The sequence below is a fragment of the Eufriesea mexicana genome, unplaced genomic scaffold (assembly GCF_001483705.2).
Source record: "Eufriesea mexicana isolate 0111107269 unplaced genomic scaffold, ASM148370v2 scaffold265, whole genome shotgun sequence".
In the NCBI taxonomy this organism is placed as follows: domain Eukaryota; kingdom Metazoa; phylum Arthropoda; class Insecta; order Hymenoptera; family Apidae; genus Eufriesea; species Eufriesea mexicana.
Genome location: NW_016908444.1, coordinates 181762 through 207403, shown reverse-complemented (window position 1 = coordinate 207403; position 25642 = coordinate 181762). Strand labels below are relative to the sequence as shown.

At 53.8% G+C, this 25642-nt stretch overlaps 1 protein-coding gene across 1 annotated transcript; it reads left to right on the top strand.

Annotated features, from left to right (window-relative positions):
- The first annotated feature begins 4039 nt into the window (after nucleotides 1-4039).
- LOC108555746 (MDS1 and EVI1 complex locus protein EVI1-A) lies at nucleotides 4040-21445 on the top strand. The gene is made up of 2 exons (XM_017911537.1): nucleotides 4040-4283; nucleotides 19201-21445. Exon 2 carries the CDS (start codon nucleotides 19253-19255, stop codon nucleotides 20597-20599), a length of 1347 nt encoding a protein of 448 aa, XP_017767026.1. The 5' UTR covers nucleotides 4040-4283; nucleotides 19201-19252; the 3' UTR covers nucleotides 20600-21445.
- The last annotated feature ends 4197 nt before the right edge of the window (nucleotides 21446-25642 follow it).

Sequence of the window (25642 nt, the reverse complement as noted above, 5' to 3'; positions counted from 1 at the left end):
TCCCGTGTCCCGTGTCAACCCCGCGGGAAGTGTCATCGTACAGAATAGAATGCGAGAGGGAAGAATCCGTCGCGACGTGGTCGCGAATTCCGACCCACCTTTGTCAGTGTGAAATATCACGATCGAAGATCACCGATCGACCCGCCGATTTCGCGCCCTTTGTCGAGTCTCTGTGCGAGCTCGCCGACGATCACGGAGTCCAGCTCCGTCTTCGTTACGACTTCGCTACGAATTCGAAGCTCGCAGTCGCGCTGTGTCATCCGAGGGCGCGGAGGCAAAAGGTAAACGCAAGTAGCCCCGAAATCTGGAGAAAACGCGATCCGCGCGGAAATCTAACGCGGATCCGAAGCCGAGAAATTGGCGGAAGGTTCGGGAGAAAGAGTCTCCTCGTTCTGTGAACGAAAGGTGGCAAAAAAGCCGTGAAACGGCGTCGCGGAGGAGAGAAGGGTCTTCGAGAGTGGCTCACGTTTCTCGGCTCCTTTTTTCATTTCTTTAATCTGGCCGTAACGTTCTGACCAGGTAACTGTGTCAGGACTGCTGTGCCCGAGATCACCGACGGCGGTGATGGTTGCGCAACAAGGCGGAGCGAGCAGATCCACGAGGATCCGATGATCTAAGGTCTCGAGGCGTATATACCTACACTGCCTCCTCGATTTACTCGTCGTGCTTAGTTTCTCGGGCGTCTCGAGCAACCTAAAGCTAAGAAGCTAACCAGAGATTGACCCAGAAAGCCAGAACTTGGATAAAGTTTCCACCAAATATGGCGACGCAAGGATGAGTAATTTGCGCGATGCAACGATCATCGACCGATCCACCTTGCAGGTTCGCTAATTAAAACGGCGTTTCGCGTTTCGATGCCGACACACGGAGCGTCGCTCCGGTCTTAATGGCGCGTGTTCCAACGGCTAAAATGGCATTCGATGCCACTCGTTATTCTGGAACGAGAAATGGGCAACGGACTCGCGTTCGCTCGTGGTTCAACGACAGCCCGAAAATCCCGTAAGCTAAATCGGTGACCCAGACATTACGCGCCTCGGCTTCCTGGTATCTAGAGGCACACGGTGTCAAATTAATAGCCACTGGTCCGACGAGGGGCGGGAAAGAAATGAAAGAGACGAAAGGAAGAACCGGACGAGGAAAATTGGGACCGTCGAGTGCGGTTAACGCCGTGATTCGTCGTTTCGTAAACGTGGCGGAAAATTAATTCGACGTAATTGACGAACGCCGAGAGTCGCTTTCTCGAAGAGAAAAAGTCCCGATGACAATCGATCAGCTCGGAATATCACGAGCACCGACTCGTGATCCACGCAAGACGAATCGAAAGGAGCCGTGAAAGATCGGATGGTAGGGGGCCGTGAACGAAACCGTAACGAACTGGCCCGGTCCTAGGACAACCGGACCGTCATCACGGGGACCCGAGAACCGGCAGTAGCCAAGGGCTCGCTGGTGGGGCAATCGTACAGTTACCGAGGTGAATTAGTGGCTCGCAGAAGCAAAGGAAGAAAAGGAGCGTAGCCAGACGACGAACGTCGAACGCGCTTGGTGGGAACTGGCCCCTGGCCCCTGGGCCCTGGTCCCCGAGGAGGAGAGGGTCTCGACCAGGAGGTGGAAGCGTTGACGCACTGCTGAAACGATCTAAACGACGGACTGGTCGATAAAATGGAAACAAAGGCACACGTGCGGCAACCGGGTCGACGAATACCCCAGCGATGACTGTGGAGGACAAATCGGAGCACGGGGAATATTAGCATTTCCGCGACATTTCCGTCTCTCGCGTCGTGTCCCGGATAGGATCGAACGACGGAATACGAGATCTCGCCTGGGTAGACGCGGATCGTGTGTTTTCCGAGAACCGAAGGAAAAACGAGGAGCGAATCGGTACGATCTCTCGGTGGGGTGTCGGTACAGTTACAAAGGTGAATTAGTTGGCCGAGAGGTTACACCGCGATTAACGACAGAGAAGAGATAGCGAGCGTTACACCCAGGCTCCTCTCTCGGTTTCTTTCTCTCTCTCTCTCTCTCTCTCTCTCTCCTTTCGGAGGTATAGACGCTCGCGTCTGGTGGGAGGATTCCGGTGTGTCAGTGTCCACCTGGTAGGAGTGGTGCACCAACACTGTGGGTCTAGCCGAGGATAAAACGTCTCCGTTGCTCTCGCGGTAATCCCTTCGCGGCACGGAGCAAAGAGAGGGAAGGAGAGAACGTCGAGGAGGAACCTAGTAGAGGAAACGATCTCGCGAGAAGCGTTAGAAGGAGAGATCGCTGCCGCTATAGCAAAAGGAAGAAGAAGTGGCGAAGGAACGAGGGGAAGAAGAAGAGGAAAAGAGAGCGCGAGAAAGAGAGAGAGAGAGAGAGAGAGAGAGAGAGTAGGAGGAGGAGGAGAGAAAGATCGCGAGACGAAAGACGGGGTGGGAGAGGGCAGGTCGCGTGCCGGCGTGGTGCTACTCCGTGGCTGAAAGAGAGGAGAGCACTTACCTTCCCGACGTCTCTCACGGTTAACACGCAGGGGAGCTCCTCGCTATCCTTACGCGCACACCTTCCTACTCGCGGCGCACCGACGATCCACCCAGACTACCAACGACACAAGCGAACGTCCACCGTGTGTTCCTCGTGGTTCACCTACCTACCTACCTACCTACTTACCAACCTACCCGCCAACCTACGGGTTCAGTCTCCCCGCCCAGTCCACCACGGTACCATTCTCTTCGTGTGCGTGCTTCTCCTCGCGATCATCCCGTCCCTCTCTAACCATCGTCTCGCCTCTCTCTTCATCCACCGACTTGGTCTACTTTCCTCTCTTTCTCTCTTCCCGCCGATCACCTTTTTCTCCCCTGCTGCTCTGCTGCTGCCGCCGCTGCCACCGCTGCTGTTGCTGCTCACCGTCGTTTCACCGTCTCTCTGTTCGCCGATCGCGACCACGCCGCGCTCCCGTCTCCTGCCCTCCTCGCGGCTCGCTCGCGCGACGCAGCTTTACTCACCGATACACTCGGCTTACTCACCACCGTGTACACACAGCCTCCTCTCGTCGTCGCGTCTCCTGCACCGTCTCGCCTCACCGCGCCGCGCCACGCCACACGGCTCTCCCCGTTCCCGCCTCGGCCAGCCACGGCTCGCAGCGAGTCGCGTCTCACGAATCTCCTCGAGAGCGCTCGCTGATATTCCGCTTCGTCCACGAGGCAGCCCGACGGGGGGGATATCACACGCCTCGAGAGAGGACCTGGACAAGGAGCACCAAACGATCGCCGGACGGTGCTGAGCAACGTGGTTCACTCCTTCCGTTTCTCCGTGCTCTCTCAGTCGAGGAACGAGCAGTCAGGACTCGGCTGTCCTGTCGACACGACACGCGATCCACGCGATCGATCGGAAACACCACGCGGGACACCACGAACCACGAGCGCCCCGCCGGAACACCTCCTCGACACCTCCGCCGCACCGCCAGGCCACACACCGGATACCTACCGATATACGCGAGCTCGCCGCGCGTGCGATCGTCCAACGATCCATCATCCGATCCCCGAAGTTCTCTCGTCGCGATCCACGGCGACGACGGTTCACTCGCGGGGTGGACACGATTTCTAGTCAACCAGCCACGCGGCACAGGGACCCACGCGTCCTAGGATAAAATAATCGTTACCGCGTGCCGGATCAGCCGGAAACGATCAGCGCGGAGGAGCAAGCTCTGAGCCGCCGCGTGACACGCATCGAAAGCGAGGGAAGCGCGTCGCGATCTGTCGCTCGAACACGTGGTCGCTGCCGCCACGAGGCACCGCTCTTGGAACGCACAGCCCGACGCTCAGCCTCGCAGACACCGTCAGGATGTACGATCGGACGTTTCGATCTGGATAAACCGTAGAACCGCGATCCGGAGGATCGATGAACGAGGAAGAAGAAGAGTGCTCGAGTGTGAGGATAGTGTGCCGTTGTTGAAACCGGAGTGCCTCCTGCTTTTCCTCTTCCTTTTCGTCTACCTCCTCTTCTCCTCCTCTCTCTCGCTCTCTCTCTCTCTCTCTCTCTCTCTCTCTCTCTCTCTCTGTCTGTCTCTCTTTCTCCCGTGGACCCGTGGTGAACTCGTGGAACTGCCGCGAACGCGTGATCGAGGGAAGTAAAAAAGCGGGGAAAAACCGAGGAGGAAGAGCGAGTTTGAACAAACACGGGAAAAACAGGGGGAAAAGATTGGGGAAAAATTGGAAAGGAAATAAGAACGGAACAGGTGGGAAAGTGAGAAACCGTTCACCGGAAGTGCAGCCTGCTACCCCCGGCTTCAAGGTCATGGAATGACGCATAAGGTAAATCCGTTTGTTTTCCTTTGCCCGTTCACGTCCCCTTACCTTGGCAAGGGTTCGCGCGTTACCTCGGCCGGCGCCTCTGAATATTTATGAAGCCGCCCGATCGCGTTCGAAGCGGTCGTCGCGCGAATCGAGCGAAGATCGCGAGGAAAACGCGCCAGCCTGAAATCGATCGAGACGTTTCTGCTCCGCTCCCTTATCCGGCTACCGACCTCGTCGGATCGTCTCTCGTCGATGAAATCTCGGTTCGTACTCCTGCCGCTGCTCTCCCATGGATCGTCTCGCGAGAAGCCATCGGTGTCCCCTCTATTATCCCTCGCGTCTTCTCCGTTCAACCCGAGCTCGAATTTATTTTCCCTCGTTCGGCGAGGAATTTCAACGAGATCCGAGACGATCGAGAGGATCGAGAAGCGAGGGAAACGGAACCTCGAATCGCGCGGCGGGAATTCGATAACGTATCGCTTCACGTCTCGGAGAAGTCGGTCGTTCTCCATAAGGTACGGACGAGGCGAATAAAAAGACGGATGACGAATAGGTCCATAGATCGTTTTCCGTAACGCACGAACGACGACGCGCGTTTCACTCGGCGAGTCTCCCGCGGCCGTCTAATTCGCTCGGAACCAGTTTCGAAGTCGCGCTTGCGATTCCGCTTGAAAAGTAAGCGTCGCCCACGCTCGTCCTTATATCACCGAACGGTTCGTTCTGCCGCTCAAGCGACGAGACACACCGCGAAAGCTATGTTCCCGCCGCGATCCACGGCGTTTCCTCGTTCATAAATTTACGCGCCTCCGGACTGGCGAGGGGCTGCGCCCATCCGAGGGATCGCGGCTGCCAGCGAGATAAGCTCGCTGGAGGTGATCGGTCGGACGTTGGATTAACGCGAAAATTCGCGGAATTTCGACGGGTATTCGCGCGAGGGGAATTACCGACCAGGTGGTCGCGTACGCGATACCGTTCGGTTTGGAAAAATTGCCGGATCTTTCGCGTAATATGGGAAATATCGTAATAGTCCGCGAGTCGATGAACCGGCAATTTTTCACTCGCGCGATCTATTACGCCGTTGCGTAATCGTGGTTACCTGTAGCGTGTACGTTGTAACGCGTCCCGATCGAAAAGTTGCTCGGGTTGTACGCGATTGTCGAAACAATTATCTTGTCTGGCTGTTGCTTTATTACGACCGCTATTTACCGATTCGAAGCCTGCCCATTTAGCGATCAAACTTCTTGCCTTCCCTTTATAAGCACGGCGCTATTAACCGCACGTGTATCGAAGCTAACAGCTGCTGCGAGGTAATAAACATTCGCAATGATCCTTCCGGATCATTAATGCTACGACCTGTTAATTTATTTTATTGTTTATTATCCGCGCAATCTTTTCCCCGTTACCGCTTCTTTTCTCTTTCGTTTAACGTCCATCCTAACCGTAATATCTTCGAGCAAATAATAGGAACGAGAGCCGGGATGCATTAGTGTACGAGGAGCAGTTAAATAACGCAACAATCCGTAATAAAGTTTATGCGACGTCGCGTTCGTCGGACTTTATACCTTACGATCGTATAACGAGGACCTTTCGACGATCGATAACATTATCAGGGTAACGCGACATTTAACGCGTGTCGCGTAACACCGAATCGAAGGAGGTCATCAGGCGCGGCGGAGGATTCTCATGACGGTGCAGGAATATTCGTGGGTGCCGCATAAATCTCCGCAAGTCGGTCGTCCGTCCGCTCTTAACGATTCAATGATTAAATGCCACGAATTCCCCGAACCGAGATACATTATTCATAGAGAACAGGCCGGTTCGATAGTGCACGCAGCACTTACGGTTCCGAGGGTGCAGCAACGTTAACAGTTAATTGATAACAGGTAAGCCAGCGGCGAGGCGCCTCGATTTTTGTTGTAGGGGCCACGCCGATCGAAATAGACCGACAAGACCGTTAACGGTCGCGCGAAACCAATAGCATCGGCCTTCCTTCGCTTCTCCTCTCTCTCTTTCTCTTTCTCTCTGCTCCATTATTTTCTTTCTTTTCGACCGGTTGCGCCGTTCCCGCCGCCACTACCGATCCGATCCGCGCCACGCCATTAGCGATTCCTCGCGACCGCGTCTCCTCTATCTGCGTAATAATTCAACGCCGACTACCGCTCAATTTTTTCCCGCGGATTTGCGCGGCAATTTGCATAGACGGTCCGTACAATTAACGCTCCGCGGATCGATAACGTCGGGATCGAGGGCAGCACGAAACAAACCGATTTATCGCGAGCCACGCAGGTGTGACGGTGCTCGGGACGGTTTAGCTTCTAGGATTCCCCTCGTATCTAGACTACAGAGATACTTTCCAACGACGATCGCTTAATCTCCTTGTCGAGGGACATTCTTCGCGTTGCTCGGAAGCAACGCGAATTCCAGCCGCTCGTTTCCAAACGGACGAGCCTCGCCTCGCGAGAGAACCATGGATCACAGGCATGAAAAAACGTCGGTTAATCGCGAGGTATTCGCGTAATCGCGTATTCGCGAGGCAGCAGGAAGCGATTCGGAAAGATCGAATGTGGCACGTCGGTGTCAAGTGGAGCGGAGTTGCGCGAACGTCTGCGGGTCGCTTCCTCCTTTTTTTTTTCCCGATTGCCCAACGATCGCGATGCGTAAACGTGTACCGACGTTATTTGAATACGGCCACTATTACGAGAATGGAAAGCACGACAATCATGAGAGTCTCCCAGAGGTTCGAACAATGTCCTCGCCTGCCGAGATCCTCGCCTCTGGACTGGCGCAAACGGCAATAAAACGGTTCCTCCACGACAATGCCGTCCCCGAACGCCGTCTTTCGAGGCCTCTCGCCTGTCATCGCGTTACGTTCTTATCCGTTATCTCGCCGATCGTCGCGAGACTCCTTCGGAAAATTTATAACCCGCGACCCTCCGGACTCGCGAACGAACGCTCGATGAGCGAAAGAAAATTATTCACGAACTGGAAAGTTTCGAGAGATGTGCGTTTTCAGCTGTCGAAAAATACGAACACCATTCACATCGCGAGACCTAACCCGTTTACGCGAGCAGCGTTTACCGTGAAATTCGCGACGCGAGGATGAATCCGTCGCGACAGCGCAGAGTCCTGGAGAATCGCATTTAACGAGAATTTATATGCTCTTTTTCTAGAAGCCGCGCGCGCGCGCGCGGTTGTAAATGTAAATTCGACTCGGTACGAGGCGAGAGAGGAGGAAAGTGATAAAAGGAGACAGGAAGAGGGAGAGAGAAACGGGGATGTTCGGTGGCATAAAGCTGCTGCGTGGGCACGCGCACCGACCCCGTCTATTTATACGTCTGCGTGTACACGTACAATGGGCCTCGCTGCTTTCAAATTAAATTCGAGCAGTACCGCAATGCCATTGTTAAGCTCATTGCCGTGATCCCACCTATCGTAGACGAGCCACACGCACGCCCACTTGATTCCGTGATGAAAAATCCGCGAGACCAAGTCGCCAGCGAGTCGGAGGACCGATCGAGCTTTTATACTCCTCGTAGAGAGAATCTTGGGAGAAGCACAGTGTCGTCGGGTCGCATTCTCATCACTCGATTGAGACGCCACGCGGCCTTTTTTCCTTCCCTTTGCACCTCCATGCACGGAATATACCGCGTTAATCTTGCGGATCGAGGCGCGAGATAAGCGAGAAAAGAAACCGAAAAACGTTATAAACTGGTTTAAAACGAACGGACGTGAGACGTGTGCGACGCAACTCGCCGAAAGATCATTCGGCCAGGAGCGCAGGTACGAACGTGACATTTTTACGAGCACGGTGCAATCGCCGGACATTAGCATGGGCATGCAATTTTTTGCCGCGGCTTGATTTACAGGCAAGACGAGAAACGAAGCCGTCGTGAAACTGCGGTGCAACGAAATCTCGGCCAGTCCGTCGCGCGCTTCCGAGATCGGCTCACCTTCGCCGTTACGATTCCCGAGGAAGTCGAACAGGCTACCGAAAGGGAAATCGTCGAACGTGGAAACGAGCAAATTAAATTCAATCGAGTGCATCGAAGCCGTCCTTGGTCGTCTCGCGCGAGAGGCGGCCATACTGGCGGCTTTGGCAGCTCCGGCTCTGAGGCCACGGGCTGTCGCGTTCCTCGCGTAAGGATCACCATCCGAGGGACTTCGATGCTCTTCGAATCACGCGGAAACGGAGTTGGATTTAATTCTACCTAACCTGGTCCGACGGCACAGCGAAACTAATCTTTATTCTCTCGCCAAAGGTCCAACTGAAATTCACGATACGACCTCTTGGATCGTAACCTGGCCAATTATTTACTCGACTCGCCTCGATATCGAGCGAACGTTACACCGGTCTTTATATTAATTTCATTACGCGCCGCGGTTACGACTTTAGCGCGGTCTTAACGAGCCCCCGCGGTGAATTACGATTCCACCGTTGGTCTGCTTCGAGTATATCGATGGCGCACTCGGACATTCCTGGTGAACGTTCGACCGGTCCGCGAGATAATGTTATATGATAACCGTTTCGACACGAGGTAATTTAATGCGCGAGGGAATTCGCCGTTCGCGCTTTTGGTAGGCCTGGCTGTCGTGGCTTCGCGGCCGCCGCGATCCCAGACGTTCTCGATCCAATCGCGCTCTTTGTTTCTTCCTCGTTGTTCGCCACCGCTGTTACGCCGATAGCCCTCGCCTAACTTGGCCCGTTCGATTAATCATGCACGCCTGACCATCTTGGGTGCCTAAGGATGACTGGAGAGACGCGGACTAGGTCTCCTAGTGGCATGGACCAGCGAACCTCGGCTCTAGGACGGATCGCGGATCGACCGTGTGCTTTTTCTTCCCGTGGCTATCCACCGGATCAAGTTCATTGTGTTCTTGGGAATAACGAGCGCTTCGTTGCTCGTGCCCCGTTTCGTTAGTGCCGGCTAGATTCGATATTGAGACTTCGAAAGGAGCAGGAACGAGAGCTATCTCTGTTGCATTTTCGTAGCATCGCGATGGATCATTGTTTCCTCTTCGATCGAGGTTTTGCCTCGGGAACGAGGAAGTTCCTAATCCCTGCTGCGAACACGACGAGTCATTATCTGAATAACGACTAAACGATCCACGCGTGCTCCATCTATGTTCAATATCCATTGAAAGCCACTCCGTGGCAGTGCTAGATCCGCAGCTGCCTACTGACGAAGCGCGATGCAGCTACTCGCACGTGCATCGATTTACTCGATCGAAGGTTACACACGCCTGTACCGATCTTTCCGACAGATTTCCTAGCCACTGCGGCAAGTTTATCGAAACACCGATTCCACGGTGACGATTCAAGCAGACAGACACGCGTGCACAGTCCTCGACGATACGGGAACCGAAAGGCAAACAGGATTAACTCGCTCGTGATGGTTTCCGCGAAACAGGTCGAGGTAGCGATGCCTCGATTCGCGCGAGAATCCCCTGATTTACGGTCGTTCCGTAAATGATCGACTACCGATGGCCTTGGAAGGACACGGTTCGGATCGGCTGGCTCACAGGCAATTTAGACGCCGCGTCGCGTGTCCATTAGGGTATCCTAGAGCTTCTCGGAACCTGCAATCGTCCGGAAGCGTGAAACGATCGCCTAATACGCGACCTCGGGACCCCTCGTGGACGCCGGTAGCTGCCGAAGGCGGGCACACTCGCGAATCCGCTTCGATTTTCTCGTTTTCCTCGGAAACGTGTCAGGTCGGAAGCTCCTCCCAGGCGACCGTTGCTTCCTCGAGGGGAACGGTTTCCGTGAATCGCGCGAAATCGCTCGTCCCGACACGAGGCAGCGCACGGCTACGGGGAACGACGGAACGGTACAGCGTTCGCGCCATTTCGTGGAAAGTAATCCTCGATATCCAAGCGGACCCTGGCCAATGCCGCGCACAAATATATACAACGATCGGGCACGAAATCAGGAATAGATTTTCATGAATTTTCCTTCGGCCCGATCTCTGCTCAGACGTTGGCCCGATTCTCTGTCATCTTCGGTGCCCCTCCTGTCCTCGTAGACCCGTCGCGACGACCCCTTTCTCGCGCCTCTTCCTCGACGTCGTTCCCCTCTTCTCGCTTCTGTCTTCCAACGCTTCCATCCCTCGATCTCACCGTTTTACGTGGCATCGGCTGTTCGACCGTTTTCTCATGAAATATTCACGCGGCCCGGGACGAAATCATCGTTTGTTAGTCAACCGTCTCAGCCCCTCCCCCCCGGTTACGTTCCCCTTTCTCCGCGATCGCTGACGACCGCTCTGCCGTTCCCGCCACATTTCTCTCTGTCGCTTTCGTGCCGGGCGAGGGGAAGGAATTCGTTTGCAAGTGTTCCGTGTGACGGAAGGAAGTCTCGTTCCGATTCCGTGCTCGAACGATGTCGAGATACCCGGCGACACGCGCGCACTCGAAAGAAACGCTGTCGCGAAGTGGCAAAACGATTGAACCTGTCCGATTAAAGGCAAACGCAGCTGATCTCGCTCCGTGTGCCACGGATACGTGGAACATCGCGAATTTAGGTTACACCGGAGTCATCGATTACGCAACGGTCCGATCGCACGCCGTTCTAATTACGGGCCAGGTTCCGACCGCCTCGTAACGCGACTGGACCCCCGGTTGAAACGATTACAATTAATCACGGGAACGGGAGCCCCGCCGAACCCGTACTCGCCGATGCGCCAATATCGTCCGCATTAATTAAAAGACGCTTTCTAATACGTCGAATTGAATTACACCGGGTCATCGATCTCGCCGTGACGTCGCTCACGGGCGTTCCCCGCGTCTATTTTCTACGCTGTCGCGCTGCTCGTTTTCTCATCTGCCATAGATTTCACTCCTTTTAAATCACAATCGCCTATTAGCCGTCGCCAAGGTGCTCCCCTATACGTAATTTTCGTATCTCGGTCACCAGCCACGAATCGTACGAGATCCACCGGCGATTATATAATCGATACGTTTTTAGCCTACGAGACCTCTTATCTACGAGCTCCCTCGTCCGATCTCGAATCCGGAATTCCGCTTCTGCCCCCCCCCCCACTCTCTCTCTCTCGCGCGCCCGCGCGCACCTTTTCTCGGTCGAATTTATAGCCACGAATTTCCATGCCCGGTGTCGACGACCTCCCGTCACACGGATCCGTATCGATAACGATACGTAAAATGTCTAAGAGCTTATCCGCGATCTCGCGATACTCCATCGCTCGATCGATAGTAAAACCGGCGAGCGCGACGGGATCGGCGACTTTCTTCTGCTATCGCGAAGCCGACGCAGCGGATCGCAGCGGATCGCAGCGGAGGGAAGAAAAAAAGTAGTGCACGCGTGCAGTGCACTTTCGATCGAATGGCAAAAAGCAGCGGCGGATGCGGCGTTTGAGAACGACGCGATCCGTTGCAGAGACACGCCGCGTCGCGGACCCGTCCCACTAATTACAATATCTCGAGCGCGAGTGCGTTGCTGCAGCCGCGGTTTCGATACACCGACGACCGATGCAAAAACGCTTAAACGGTGTATGGGATTAGACGGTTGGAGTCGGGAATGGTCGTTCGTGGCTCGGTTTCGCAAACTCGGACGTCCGCCAGAGGGCATTTTCGAGTGGCTGGGACCGGAGAGCGAACGCGATGGTGGCCGGCTAGATCGACGGTGTCTAACGGCGGAGCGAATCGTTTGACGTCTTTGTTTCGGCGAACCCTTCCTCCAACTGCCGCGCCTTTCTCTTCGTCAGCTGGCTTCCTTCGAAACGCAACGCTTCGAACAATTTTCCGATAGCGGATCGAGAAGGGAGTTGCTTCTTTCGACACCTCTCGCGCCGCTTTAGCGTCGCCTGCCGCCAGGGGATTCTTGCGAAACCGTGGACGGATTGCCTGTAAGGTTGAGGCGCGGTACGGTTGACATCGCTAACGTCGATCGTTAAATCGAAAGTCCGATTCTATTACACGGATATCGCGTTTTAGACGCGGTTAGATAATTCGCCGGATCGCTCGTGCCTCGTGACTAATGCCGAGGGATTAGGCGGCGAGAACGCCTCGCGGTTCCCGAATCGCGGGGAACTTTCGAATTCCGGAATTATGCAGAACGGAATTTCTTCTCGGTGAAGTCACACGCGGCCACAGCGTCGCGCGAAGCCGCGTGCCCGCTTCGCCGAATTCCAGCGCGATCAATCGGGATAATCGTTAGCAGCCGAACGCCTCGAAGGGAAGCTCTTTTCCGCGGCCAGCTAGTCACTTTCTTTTCCCGTTCCTTCCTCGCGTGCTTCTTCGCGTGGTTCCCTCCTGTTATCGCGTAATTTGCAGACAAATGGCCGTTACTGTTACCAGATGCGGTCTAAACGCGTTGCGTTGCGCGACCCGTGAGAAAGATTCTCAGCCCCCGCATTGTCAGGTCCTCGATCTAACGTCTATAAATGGCATAATCTTCTTCCGGCCTCGGCTGGAAATATTTGGCTAACTTCGGGCAATTAGCGTTCCACCTTCGAAACGGGAGACAACCTCCGCGAGAAAGTGACTACGACTTCTTTGTCGTACGACCGCGGATCGTTCGTTGGAATCGTTTCGTTTGTTTTTCCATCGCGCTACGCGGAATCTTCCTGTCTACCTTTCATATTTCCCTATATCTCTCTGTCGCCTTTCGGAATCGTTCCAGCGACTTTCCTACTCCGCGAGGCGAGTAACGCGGAATTCGCGGCAGGATCGTGCGGTGAGAGCGCGAGGCGAAATTCCAGCCACTCGTCGATAGCTTGGATTTCGCGAGGAAACGCCTGCGGAGTCTTTCGCCATTTATGTAAATCGCGAAAACACCGCGGAGAAAACAACCCAACGTTATCTCATTACGTCCACTCCGAAACGAATCCGACGGATCCCATTCTGTCGAAGAATCGTCGATCGACCAGCATCTGTAAATCCCCCGTTCTTGTTATCGAACACCTCGCGAACGCTCGCGAATTTGTACACATCACCGCCGCAGTTTCCCATTTAGGAGAGCACCTGCAGCTATCTTGTACCGCGGTTTAGTTTCACTCGAACGAATCGCTGTTAACTCGCTCCGTAACTGCTGGACAAATTAAGCCGAATGCGAGGCAGGAGAAATTGCGCGCGGGATTCGTTTGGACGTTGTTCGTGGTAAGGTATTCGCGAATTATTTCTTGCCTCGATTTTTCCTCCCGTGAAACGGACGCGTCTTCGATTACGTACTTTCTATCGAATATCTCGTGGATTTTCGATTCGAGCAGATTCGAAAGCGTTGGAAATTCAACGACGTCGACGGATCGGGCGTTTGGCGGACAGAGGAATCATGGCTGACACGTCGCTTCCTCGGAACCGATTGCAGCGCGATCTTCGGCGGCATTGTCTTTCCTCGATCCTAACGAGCGAACACCTATTAGGGTCAGAGCGTCTGTGGAGGTACCGGAAGCCAGGCGAGGGACTTGTTTATTCCATTCATCGCGATCCGAATGGGGAGATCGGCGCGGGAAACCGATAAGGTTAGCGAGGCGCGTTATGGCAGCGTTTCCATTCCAAGTGGAACGAAAAGAACGGATCGCTTCTCCCTTCGTCGCTTTTTCCACCCGCAAAAAGTCCATCCGAATGCAAGCTTAAACGCTTCGCGGCATATTCCGCGCGGAGATATCCGCCTGAAATTATCGACCACGCTTTCGCCGTTCATATAAATCCTGTATCTACGTTCTAAAAATAAAAGCGATGAAATCCGCGAACGCGAGGCACGCGCCGGCATGGCGAAGCCAAGGAGCTTCGGACACGTCTAACCAGGGACGGACAGTTTCTACCGGCGAGAACACTTTCTCGTCCAATTTACGAGCGAATTAGTCGCGAGTGTTTAACCTAGCCGCGTTTCATCCGCCGATTTAAGGTCTTGGAAGCGACCCAAGGCTGCGCCACGGGTTTCGAGGGAACGCAGAAGAAACTGGAAGGAGAGGATCGACAAGCGCGATGCAACGTCGTTTGCCTTTTTTCCCTTTCGTCGTCCTCCTTTCCCTTTGTTTCGTTTCTCCCGCCGAAATGCAAGCGTATCCGCGAACTCGCGGCAAGGTTGCTACCCGACGAGCACCGCGTGGGCGCCGCAATCGGGTTTGCATAGGAAACGGCTGGAAGCTTTAACGTCGCGGAGGCGAAATCATAAATAATAATCGCGGGATTATCGGTCGATGCACGCGCGCGTACGCAGCCCCGGCCAGACGCGGTCGACAAATTAATTCCGCCAGAGTGGCCGGTGCAAGCACCAAGAAACGCGAAGCTCGATGAATAATGAACGGTGTCGCTTGTCAGGCCGAATGAAAGTAACATCGAAAACGATTAAGCGGCGCAGAAACCGAACGCCACTCGTTCGCCGTTGTGTATCGTTTTACCACCTTTCACTGCCTCCTCTCCGAGCTTCGCGATCGCTCTTTGTCCCCGGTTTCTTCGATTCTCCTCCCAGATACCTTTCCATGACCCTCCAACCTCGATTCAGCCCTTAGGACACGCGTCGAGAGCGCCTCCGTGTCCACCGAGCCGCGCAGATGTCCAAAGTTTCACTCGACGTCTCGGACCAGCGGTTCGGGCATTTCTCTCCGGGGCGCGATTAATGTTTCAATTTCTCGCGTGCAACGCAGTCATTCCCGATCGGATGTAATTGACCGGCGAATCGCTGGAAGTCGAGAGAGGAAGGGCCCCGGCGAAATTTCGGTACGCGATTTCGCGACCGGCTTTATCGTCGCTTTCGATCGGCCGAGAGCACCGGCTCGCTGGTCCCTCGCGCAACCACCACGGGGTAATTACGATATTACGGCGGCGACATCGGCTGTCGAAGCAATTACACCGATGACACGACGCGGCCACGCTGGCAGGCCGAAAATTGCGCGCGGGGCCCGCCTGTCGCGCGTTGCGCGATATTTCCGCGTCGCGGCCCGTATGAATTTAGCCGCGCGTCGCGCACTTTATCTGCGAGCAGGCGGTGCTTAAAGGGGCCCGCGTCGTAATTAAATGCCGGCACCTCTTGGCCCCGTTATCGGCAGGAACGATCGTGCCTCATACGGAGACCCGTGCAACGAGGAAGAATCGACGCGCCCGTCCTTCTTCTTGTCTTCGTCCTCTTTTTCGCCGTGTCCCTCCGTGCCCGAACGCGCTGGAACGGGGAACACGGGTCCGTGGATCAAGATCTCCCGAAATCCGTCGCGCGCTTCTCGCGATGCTTTCTCGTGCTGCGAGCACGATAAACGAGAGAGAGAGAGAGAGAGAGAGAGAGAGAGAGAACTCGAGGGACCGTTCTCGATGCGAGACCATGCGAGGCAAAAAGCCGCAGGATTTTGTAAGACATCGAGTCTTCGTTTGGTCGACGACAAGCGTCGAAGGAAAAGCCAGACGAGTGCCGGTTAATTGCGCAAAGACGATCGCGCGAGGTGCAATCGCGACATAATAGCGGCCTGGCCGAGGGCGAACAATAAAATGGCTCGTAAAGCATCGAATTTGAATATCCCGCGCCGACACTCCTCTCCGTTACCTTCTTTTTCCTCCGACCTCCCGCTCCCCCGTCTCGGGCTTCCTCTCCTCGCCGATCAAAAAAAAGCAGAGTTGCGTCACGCAAAAAGAAACGACCGATTGAAATCTTCCCTGTGCCCGACAACCCGGCCAGGGACGTGGTCCGTTCGGGTAACAAGTGGCGAACGGTTATACGCGTTACACGAACGGTGTTTACCACGCCGCAGGGACGCATTTGACGCGTCCAGATTTCCCGATACACCCGCGCACGGCCAGCCGGAACCGATCCAATTAATGGCCGTGGCTCTTAACGAGTATCCTCGCTTTTCTCCTTTTTCGAACTCCGATCGATCCAAGAGCAATATTTCGATGTATATTCCCGCGCTTACTACTTCATCGCGTCGTCGCGTATTAAAATAATAAAGTAATAAAATAATAAAATAATAAAATAATAAAATAATAAAATAATAAAATAACGAAATAACGATGCCAAGAATGAAGCGAAGTGCGATACACGTAGACACTGAAAAATTGGTAAACGAAATTTTCGATAATTCGATAAAATTCGAGGGAAATGCAGAAAAAGGTAAAGCTCGGGAAGGTGGCCGATGGAAGGAGAAAAATTTGACGAAATCGCGACAGGCTTTGCAAGACGAGGCGTAATTTCGTACGCAACGCGTACGCGAAGCATGCGGCCCTGGAGTCGCACTTATGGTACACGTAGGTGAATGTCGGGAGAGAAATCATACCGGCAAGGACGACAGCGTGCGAGAGGCAGAGGGTGAACGAGAAAGAAACGCGGAGGCAAAGAGAGACAAACCACGCCCGGACTCATCCCGACTTTCTAGAAACCGAAAACTGGATCGTGGCTGGCGGCATGTGGATCTCGGCCGATCTCGGGCAACGTCAGTCGAGCTTGATTCACGTAACAGATGTCAGTGTTTAAGGATCGTGTGCCCCGCCTTTCCTTCTTCTTATTTCGCCCGCCGTTCCACGGAACCAGCTACCGTTTCCCGTGGACATTACTCACGAAGTCGCTCGGAGAAACTCCACCTTTCGGGAGATAAAGCGCTGCCTCGGGCTCGCTCGAGGGAAACGAAATTCCGAGAAGACCGCTTCGCTCGCGATTAAGTTACCGGAAATCTGCGAAGGGAGAACGCTCCTCGAGAGCCACTCTCGGTCGATTAAGCCGCGCAGGCTCGTTAAACCAGCAACGACCTACCAAACGTTCGAATTAACCACGAGGCACGGAGATATCCTCGTAAAGCGCGCCTTTAAGATCGCGTTATCTCGCGACGGACGCGTTACGTCGTGGTCGTGGTTGGCCAGAAAAATCTGATTAGCACGCGAGAGTTTCTCCGACTGACAGACTCGGATGGGAGCAAGGGAAAGTACGATATGTAAATCGAACTTAATCAACGAGATCTAGACGGATGACGCGACCGAGCAGGGGCTTTATATCCTACAGGGATAGGATCCTCTAGAACGTCAGCGAAATCAGTCAGCGAAGAAAGGGAAGAGAGCAACGGGATCCCCGTCCAGCGAGCATCCTTCGATGCTGCAATTCGAAATTGGCGAGTTTATATTCTATAGGGACAGGGTCCTCTAGAACCTAGTCGGCGAAGAAAGGAAGGAAAGCATCGGGATCCCCGTCCAGCGAGCATCCTTCGATGCTGGAATTCGAAATTGGCGGGTTTATATTCTTCTATAGGGACAGGGTCCTCTAGAACCTAGTCGGCGAAGAAAGGGAGGAGAGCAACGGGATCCCCGTTTAGCGAGCATCCTTCGATGCTGGAATTCGAAATTGGCGGGTTTATATTCTTCTATAGGGACAGGGTCCTCTAGAACCTAGTCGGCGAAGAAAGGGAGGAGAGCAACGGGATCCACGTCCAGCGAGCATCCTTCGATGCTGGAATTCGGAATTGGCGGGTTTCGAGCTGACCATCGGTAACGACTAAATTCCGGTAATAAAGGTAGAGCGTTGTTAGAGAAGCTCGAAAGAACCGTTTTCCCCGCGCGGAATTTATCTCGCCTTTTTGCACGCAACGATAGGTTAACGACTCGCGAACGAAACCGTTCGACCGTTCTGGATCATCGAACCTCGTCTCGACCGCTGTTCCCGAAGCGATCCGTGCACTTTCGATTCCAACCGGACACCTCTCGGTCCGCCACGCGTTCTACACACTCGTAATTAACGCTTTTCACTATTGTCGGTCGCGAGCTTTTTGCTCCTGCTCCTTTTACGCTGGAACGGGCTTCTTGCACCGTCCACGGCTCCTCTCCTTTTCCCTTTCCTCCTTCGTTCCAACCACTCCGCCTCCTCTCCCTTCTGCCCCGCGTCGACAACCCTGTCGCGAGTGGATTTCTCTTTCGTTGCAACTGGACAACCAGCTGAGGATTAGCTTCTTCGGTAACTGGATCGAGTCGCGCGCAACCACACCGGCCGTGAAAGGATTCCGCGATTTCTCGCGCCACCGGAAGCTTCCCTCGTCGGCAGATTTCCGATCCTCGATCGATCGGTCGCGAAGAGCGGGATTCGAAATGGAAACCGACGAATTTCGCGGGACTCGCCGCGTCGCGGTCGCGCGCGCCGCCGGAGACTCGAATGCCAGCACAAGAAACGATTTACGCGGGGATTTCAATGCCAGATAAGGAAGCGTTTAACGCGACGAGTTATCTTCGTCCCGATGCCTTCTCGCGATCTCTGTTCACCGAACACTCGGTTATCTCGTCGCGATTCCTTTAAATGGCGATAATAAAATCGTAATTTGCGAAACGGCGCGATTTTTCTGCCGGACACGTTTCACGCGCCTTTGTCGAACCAGTTCTCGCGCGAGTACTTGTACACTCGGTCGTGTCCGTGGAAATTATGGAAACGGATCAGTTCGAGGAACAGTTTTACGAGATCGGGATCAAAATCGCGCGAGATACGACGGTCGTTGATTAAGACGGATAGCGCGTGTCCAAGAAAGGAGCTTGAACCAACGGCCGGCGCGTTGCGTCGCGCGGGGACTAAATATGAAAAGATTTATACATTTTTACGACCTTGTTACCGTGATCCATGGTAGAAATCGGTGACTGTATATCCGACATGTGTCGGATACTAATGTGTCTTAATATAGTCCAGCGTGACGTCAACAGATAAAAATGCGAGTAGTTCAAAAGATCGGGAGATTAATTTCTGCGGCTTCTAGAGTGGCCGGTATCATCGCCTCTGGCCAGAGAACATTTATCATGCCATGGTCGACGCTTTGATGTATCACGACCAGTTTCACGAGTTGTTTACGCCTCGTAACAGGAAAAATTCGTGAATCCTCCCTCTTAATCCGAATGTTACGTAATCGATAGGATACTTTGGCCAGCGTTAATTCACAAAATCACGGCATCGCTTGAAAATTGAAAATTTAAGCGATCAAACGATAATTGGGGGCGTGTTCGGTAAAGGTTAACGATTTGTCGGTCGTTTCAGATCATTCCGAGCGACGAGCAGGAGCAAAGCCGAGGGTGACAGAAGCGGTGTGATGAGCGGATATCTCGGTAACATCCCCCTGCCCCCAACGTTGTTGCACGACCCGAAGTATCCTCCAGCCATGCGGGAGAAAGACTCGAGTCCAAGAAAAATGCCGGGCCACATCAGCCCTAAGCAAGCCAGCATCTATCCTCTGAGCGTTCGCGTGCCGGACGTGGAAGAACTGCCATACGATTTGAGCCACGGCCACGGCCGCGGCCTCTCGAGTCCCACGAATCAGCAGCAGCACCGGCAACAGCCTCATATGAGTCCAGCTGCCAGGCCGCCTCAGTCTCACCACCAGGAGGATCTCGACTGCGAACCACTGGACCTTCGCGTCGACCACAAGAAGGAAAGACTCACGGACGAGAATCAGAACGAGATAGAGGTTCTGAATCAGAACAGCCTCGGCGGGAGTCTTCCCTATCACACGGTACTGTTTCCTCAGCATCATGCCGTTCATCCCTTGGTCCTCGAAGCCATGTACCGGTCACACCATCACGGCTCCTCGGTTCCGGATCTGCCCAAGATCCAAGTCCGGGCGTTGCCCACCATGGTCCCATTGCCGCCCAACAGATTCTCATCCACCACTTCCTCCACGTCGTCCTCTTCGTCCCAGGCTGCCGCCAGAGTCCCGAGTCCCTCCGGTGGCCAGCAGCATCAGCCACCGCAACAGAGTCATTCGAGTCAACAGCAACAGCAGCAGCAACAGGCCTCCAATCTTCCACCCTACTCCATCAGCGTTCAAGCCGGTCTAAAGCCCAAGGACAGATACTCGTGCAAGTTCTGCGGTAAAGTGTTCCCTAGATCGGCCAACCTGACGCGGCACCTGAGGACGCACACCGGCGAACAGCCGTACAAGTGCAAGTACTGCGAGAGGAGCTTCAGCATCTCCAGCAATCTTCAGCGTCACGTGAGGAATATCCACAATAAGGAGAAACCGTTCAAGTGTCCCCTGTGCGAGCGATGTTTCGGTCAGCAGACCAACCTCGACAGACACTTGAAGAAGCACGACGCCGATGGACCAACGATACTGGACGAGGTTAGATCGAGGTACCACGGACAGCTGCCGAGAGCGGACGAGTCTTACTTCGAGGAGATTCGCAGCTTCATGGGCAAGATCACTTCGCAGAGACAAGGGATACCTTATTTCCCGGGGCTGCTGGGCCACGGCGGGGACGACTTCAGGAACGACAAGCAACAGCTTCAGCTGGAGGAGAAGAGAGGCGACTCTTCCTACTTCAGCGACAGGGATAATCTGAGCTCGAGGTCGAGCAGCACTGCCAGCAGACCCGAGAGCGTGCAAGAGGAGCAACGGGAAGTCAATTCTCCTCCGTTGTCTCCTGGCAATAACACTTGAGTCGAGGAACCGGATCGTACGTCCGACGAGTCCTTGTCGGGTACGATTAATTAGAGATCGAAGCATCAATCGAATAGGTTCCGTCGAATTCGAATATCTGCAAACGGCGTCGGCTTCTCCCCGAGGAACCGAACTTTTACTCGCGAATATTTCCACTATTTTTACACGCCGGATACCTTCGGTTAATCTCACCTTTTCGCGCAATTTTCACGTTTCGCAACTCGAAATTACCACGCGCGCTTCTAGACGCCGATCTAGGACGAAGAAACGCCTTGCTCCACGTGCCTACAACGTTCTCCGAGACACTCGTAGCGCGATGCCTTGCGACTAGAGGACTAGACGACAAAATTCGCTACGAGCACCGCGATATTTTAGGTACGAAACGGTATGAAATTTTAGGTATCATCCTAACGAGACACCCGATGCACGCGGAACTATCCGTTCGTAAATTAATCGGCGAAGGAACGACAAGGGAGGAACTTGGTGCAATCGGAGACAGACTTTCGCGCGATCTTACTCAGCACGATCTCGATTCCTTCTCGTACTTCGAGGATTAATTCGTCGAACGTAACAAGAGACGACGCGAGAGATCCGTAACGCGGGTCGACGAACGACCAGAGCGAGCGTCTCCCATCGCATTCGTTCTTCCTCGTCCAACCGTATGCAAAATTACCTTATTTATTTCGTTTGCAACGAACGACGAACGAAATCGGCAGGGTGGGGCAAAGAGCGAAGAAACGCGGGCTAACTTGGTTCCGGCTGGAAAGAATGGCAAGCAAACGCCTCGCGATTTTACGACCTAGAAAGTGAATTTCAACGACTCCACCGCCCCGATCCTAATCCGCGGTACCGATCGCCGATCTGCCAACGACAGACAATAAAATAGAAATCGATGGGCGGATCTGTGCGGTTGTCGATCGGGCTGACTGGAAATCGTCCTCGAGCGGAAGGAACGGGGAACCGAACGCCCGCGACACGAGCCATTAAGTTCTTCATTGAGGAAGTCCGAGACGCGCGTTCGGAGCCTGGAACCAGGTTTCCATAAAGCAAGAAATTATCCAAGAAGCAAATTATTTTCGCATTTAAATCGTTCACGGACCATCACGGGGTCCGCTGTCATCGGTCCCGGTCTGTCCGCGAGTCTAAAAAATTGCCGCGTGTCAAACGCGCGGGTATTGGGAAATTAAAGTTACGCTCGAAGAGATGAATTTCATATCGCGGACAGGTATTGCTTGACACGTGGGAAACCGTGCAGGAAAAGCGGCTTCCTGTTGCCGCCGATGATTACCAGAAAGACTCGATGAAGCCGGTGAACGCGCTATCGGCTGGATCCCACACGATCCAGTCCCTCTCGTTTCCTGCGGATGGTCGCTGAAAACCGTACCCAGGGCGAACCGATCCGTCAGCCTTCCGCTCATGACTCCGCTCCTACGAATTCGTCGGCACTTTCTAATCGGCGCGAATGTACGGGTGGTACTCCGACCTTGGGAGTAAGCGGGCCGGTTCGATTAATTACCACCGATCTAGATCGAACGAGCGGGAACGGAGAACCGCGAGCGCGAGTGTTTCTAAAATTGGCACCGGATGGTTACGTGGGCGATTCGTAATCGGTTCGAAATCCGCCCGGTGGAAAGTTGCTTTTTGCGCTCATCTCGCTCGGGTTGGACGAGATTCGCCGCGTTTCGTGCGCGCGGAGGCTGGTTGAGCAACGGCGATTAGGCGATTGGCAATAGAGGAAGCTCGGGTCGGGAAACGCGCAATCTCTGTAGGAAAGATCGGAACGGTGGCGAGAAGAGATGAACGCGAGTTCGGAGATGTTTAAATTGGGGAAAATGGAAGCGCACGGGCGGACGTGAGCGAGTCGAAAAGCGAGAGGGAGGCCAGGGAGCGCGTTCGAAGCGATCGAATCGGCTGCCGGCGCGGTACTAGGTGGCAATTTATCGGCACTTTCTACCATGTACCGACATTCACTGCAAGTAGCGCAGGTGCAGAGGTGCACGATACAGCGGCACCGAGCTACGCGGTCAGGAGATCCTCTTGACCTTGGTAAATGCGATCGACGAGCGGTTAGGCCGAAAGCGCGTCGAGGAGCGGCTGGGCGTCTTCTTTCCCAAGAAATCCACGGTACCGCGAATCACTGATCCAGGGATCGTTGGTCCACGGGGTCTGTGCGATGACGCGTGAGAAACGAATTGCGCTTTCTAATTCGGAATGTCGACGATCCTCTAAATTATAGGAATCGTCGACTGGATGGAACGCGAACGAAGAACCGCGACCTTGATAACCGGCCGATAGGAATCGCGATCGTTCTAAACGGATCGAGCAGCAAAACGAACGAGTTGCAAAGCCTGGCAAGGCAGATAAAATCGTGGTCGAAGTGGCGAACAAAGGAAAAAGCAACGTCGGTTAGCTCGATGCAACTTTGATACGTTATCTCGCAACATTTTCGCAACGTTCAACGTCAAACACATCCTGTCGAACGTTGACTATCGATACCGACGACGGAGATCGATAACGGGGATGAAACATTGAAATTTATTTCACGGCGGGGGTCACGAGAGTAACCATAGACGAAAGGATCATCATCGAGGCGACGCGAGTCTCGCGGAGCCGGAAAGGCGGACAGAGGCGATGTACTCTTCATCGAGGCATCAGCATGCGCATCGGGAATCAGAGGATTCGTGCGGAGTGGCAGCAACGGAGCGTCCACAAAATCCATTTTAAGAGCGAGCCGATTTCGTAAGGAGATCGATGCAACGCGTTACGAGGACGTGGCCCGAGGTGTGACTAAGCTTCTACGGTGTAGATATCTCTCTCCTCCGCGACGCTACGCGAAGCCTCGAGAGAGGATGGCAGGCCCTGTTTGTCTTGCCTCACGCATACGATCCCGGCCGACGATGGCCTCGGACCTCTCTTGCGTTACACTTTTGCCACGCCCCGATCGGACGGGCAAGCTCATCGCGAAAGTGAAACGCAATAAAGGAGCCACACCGAGCGAGAGAGTCTCGACATCCATGAAACGCTAACGGAGAGATACACCCGAGAGAAGGAACGAACGTCCCCGCGATCCAGACAGAGAACGGTGGACGAATGGTGAACGAGGAGAGAGGAAGATCGATCGAAACCTCAAGGCTTGGAAATCGGTTTCCTCGCCACCTCCCACAGTCACCGATCTGCGACCGAGCGTATTTCGACCGAAATTCCCGAGCCGATTTGCCTCGCCGATCCGCGCCATCTCGTTGCAGATGTTGCTCCTCGAATACGTTTCCTCCTCTCTTCGTTCCTCGGCGGTCTTCGTGTTCCGTTTCCAGAGATCAGCCAGTGCACCACCGTTGCGACATGTCCCCCGAGTGAATGCTCATCCGAAACTCAGTCCGCTGCGCGTCTTCTCTGAAAGTAGAAACATTATTCTTTTCTCTTCTCTTACTCTCTTGCCCCCCTTTTTTAAATTATTCAACGCCGATATCGCAACGCCAGAAAGACGAACGAACCTTCGCTATCTTGCTGGAATCACTGCTAGTTTCCACGCTAGGCAATCCGTCGACCAGTTTCCCCCGGCAAGAGAGAAGCCGCGAAATTTCTCGGGGACGAGTCTATCCGCAAAATCGCCGCACGATCTCATCTCGTTCCAGTTTACGCGCGTAATTTCGCTGGACAGGTCAGCCCGATTCGTATTACGACAGCCCGGTTGCCACCAGGCGGAGAAACAGCGAGGAAACGTGCCTCCCTCGTAGAAACCCTGCTGGAAACTCCGATACCACGAGCTGCTACAACTACCCCCGTCGTTACCTTTCGATTCCGCGAGGCCATCGGACGGACCCCTGTCCCCCGTTCTCGAATCATCGTGCGTACGTGGTTCAGCGACACGAATCGCGTGAAACGAATTATAATATAATATAATATATGTACTTGTACCTATAGCTGCTAGAATTCGAAACGAGGCTCAATTTAGTTAGTCGAAGTCGTCGCGGAGAGATACTAGCTTCTCGCGCGTGCACGAGTTCCCGAACATCGGGGGACCAACCCCCCGGAACTCGTGGACGAGCGACTCGCTAGGGAGCAGCCAATCCCGCGGACACATCGTGCAATTTCAACGAAAGAATCTCAGCTGAACAGCACTCGCGAGAAAAAGGGTCCGCGAAACGGACCGTGACACTGTCGAATTTAATCGAAACGGGGGTGACGTTCTCGCGCGTCCCACCCTCCGCAAACTAATAGTCAGCCGCGCGCGAGGTGTACCAAGCGGATCGTGAAAGAGTACCGTTCTAATTACGATACATAGTATATATAAACATAGAGATCTATATGCAAAATGGATATAAATATAATATATATGTGCGTGCGTGTGTGTGTAAATCGTACGACGATTGTGATTTCACCGAGGTTACCGAGTTATACGTATTTACCGTTTAGCCACAACAAACGCGGCGCCGTCAGCCGACCAAGCTATCAAGCGCTCGTTACCTTTTAGAACCGCTAGTTCGTAAGTGTGCGCAGGTGTCCATCCACGCTCAGTTTTGTCTCCTTTCTTCTGTTTCTTCCTTTTTCTTTCCTTTTTTTTTTTTTTTTTTTTTTTTTTTTTTCTCTTGGTTTCTCCGTTTCTTTTTACCCATAGTCAAATTCGAGGACCGAACGCCGATCGAGTGAAAGAGACCGTGGTCGCCTCGAAGATCGGCATCCCTTTCCTTCGGATAATCGCCCCTTCACCTTCCGTTCCAGAGATCGTTGCACCCGTCGAATGGACGCGTGCTTGCCCAGCAATGTCGATGATCTCGTCGCGAGGGCAGAAATCATAAGCTCCTTCTCGCGAACCATTCCCGTTCGCTGCTCCTACTTTTTACTCGTTTTTAACAAAAAAATCACTGTTTAGCTGCATAGTTGCGCGTCCTGTAGAATATAGTGGTGACTGTATATATGTTTATATGTAATATTCGATTTGAAAAATATATATCGATGTACACACACAGAGAGAGAGAGAGAAACGAACTTACACGTGGAAATTCATTTTAAAGAAACTCTCGTCGTACTTGCGTTTACTTTCTC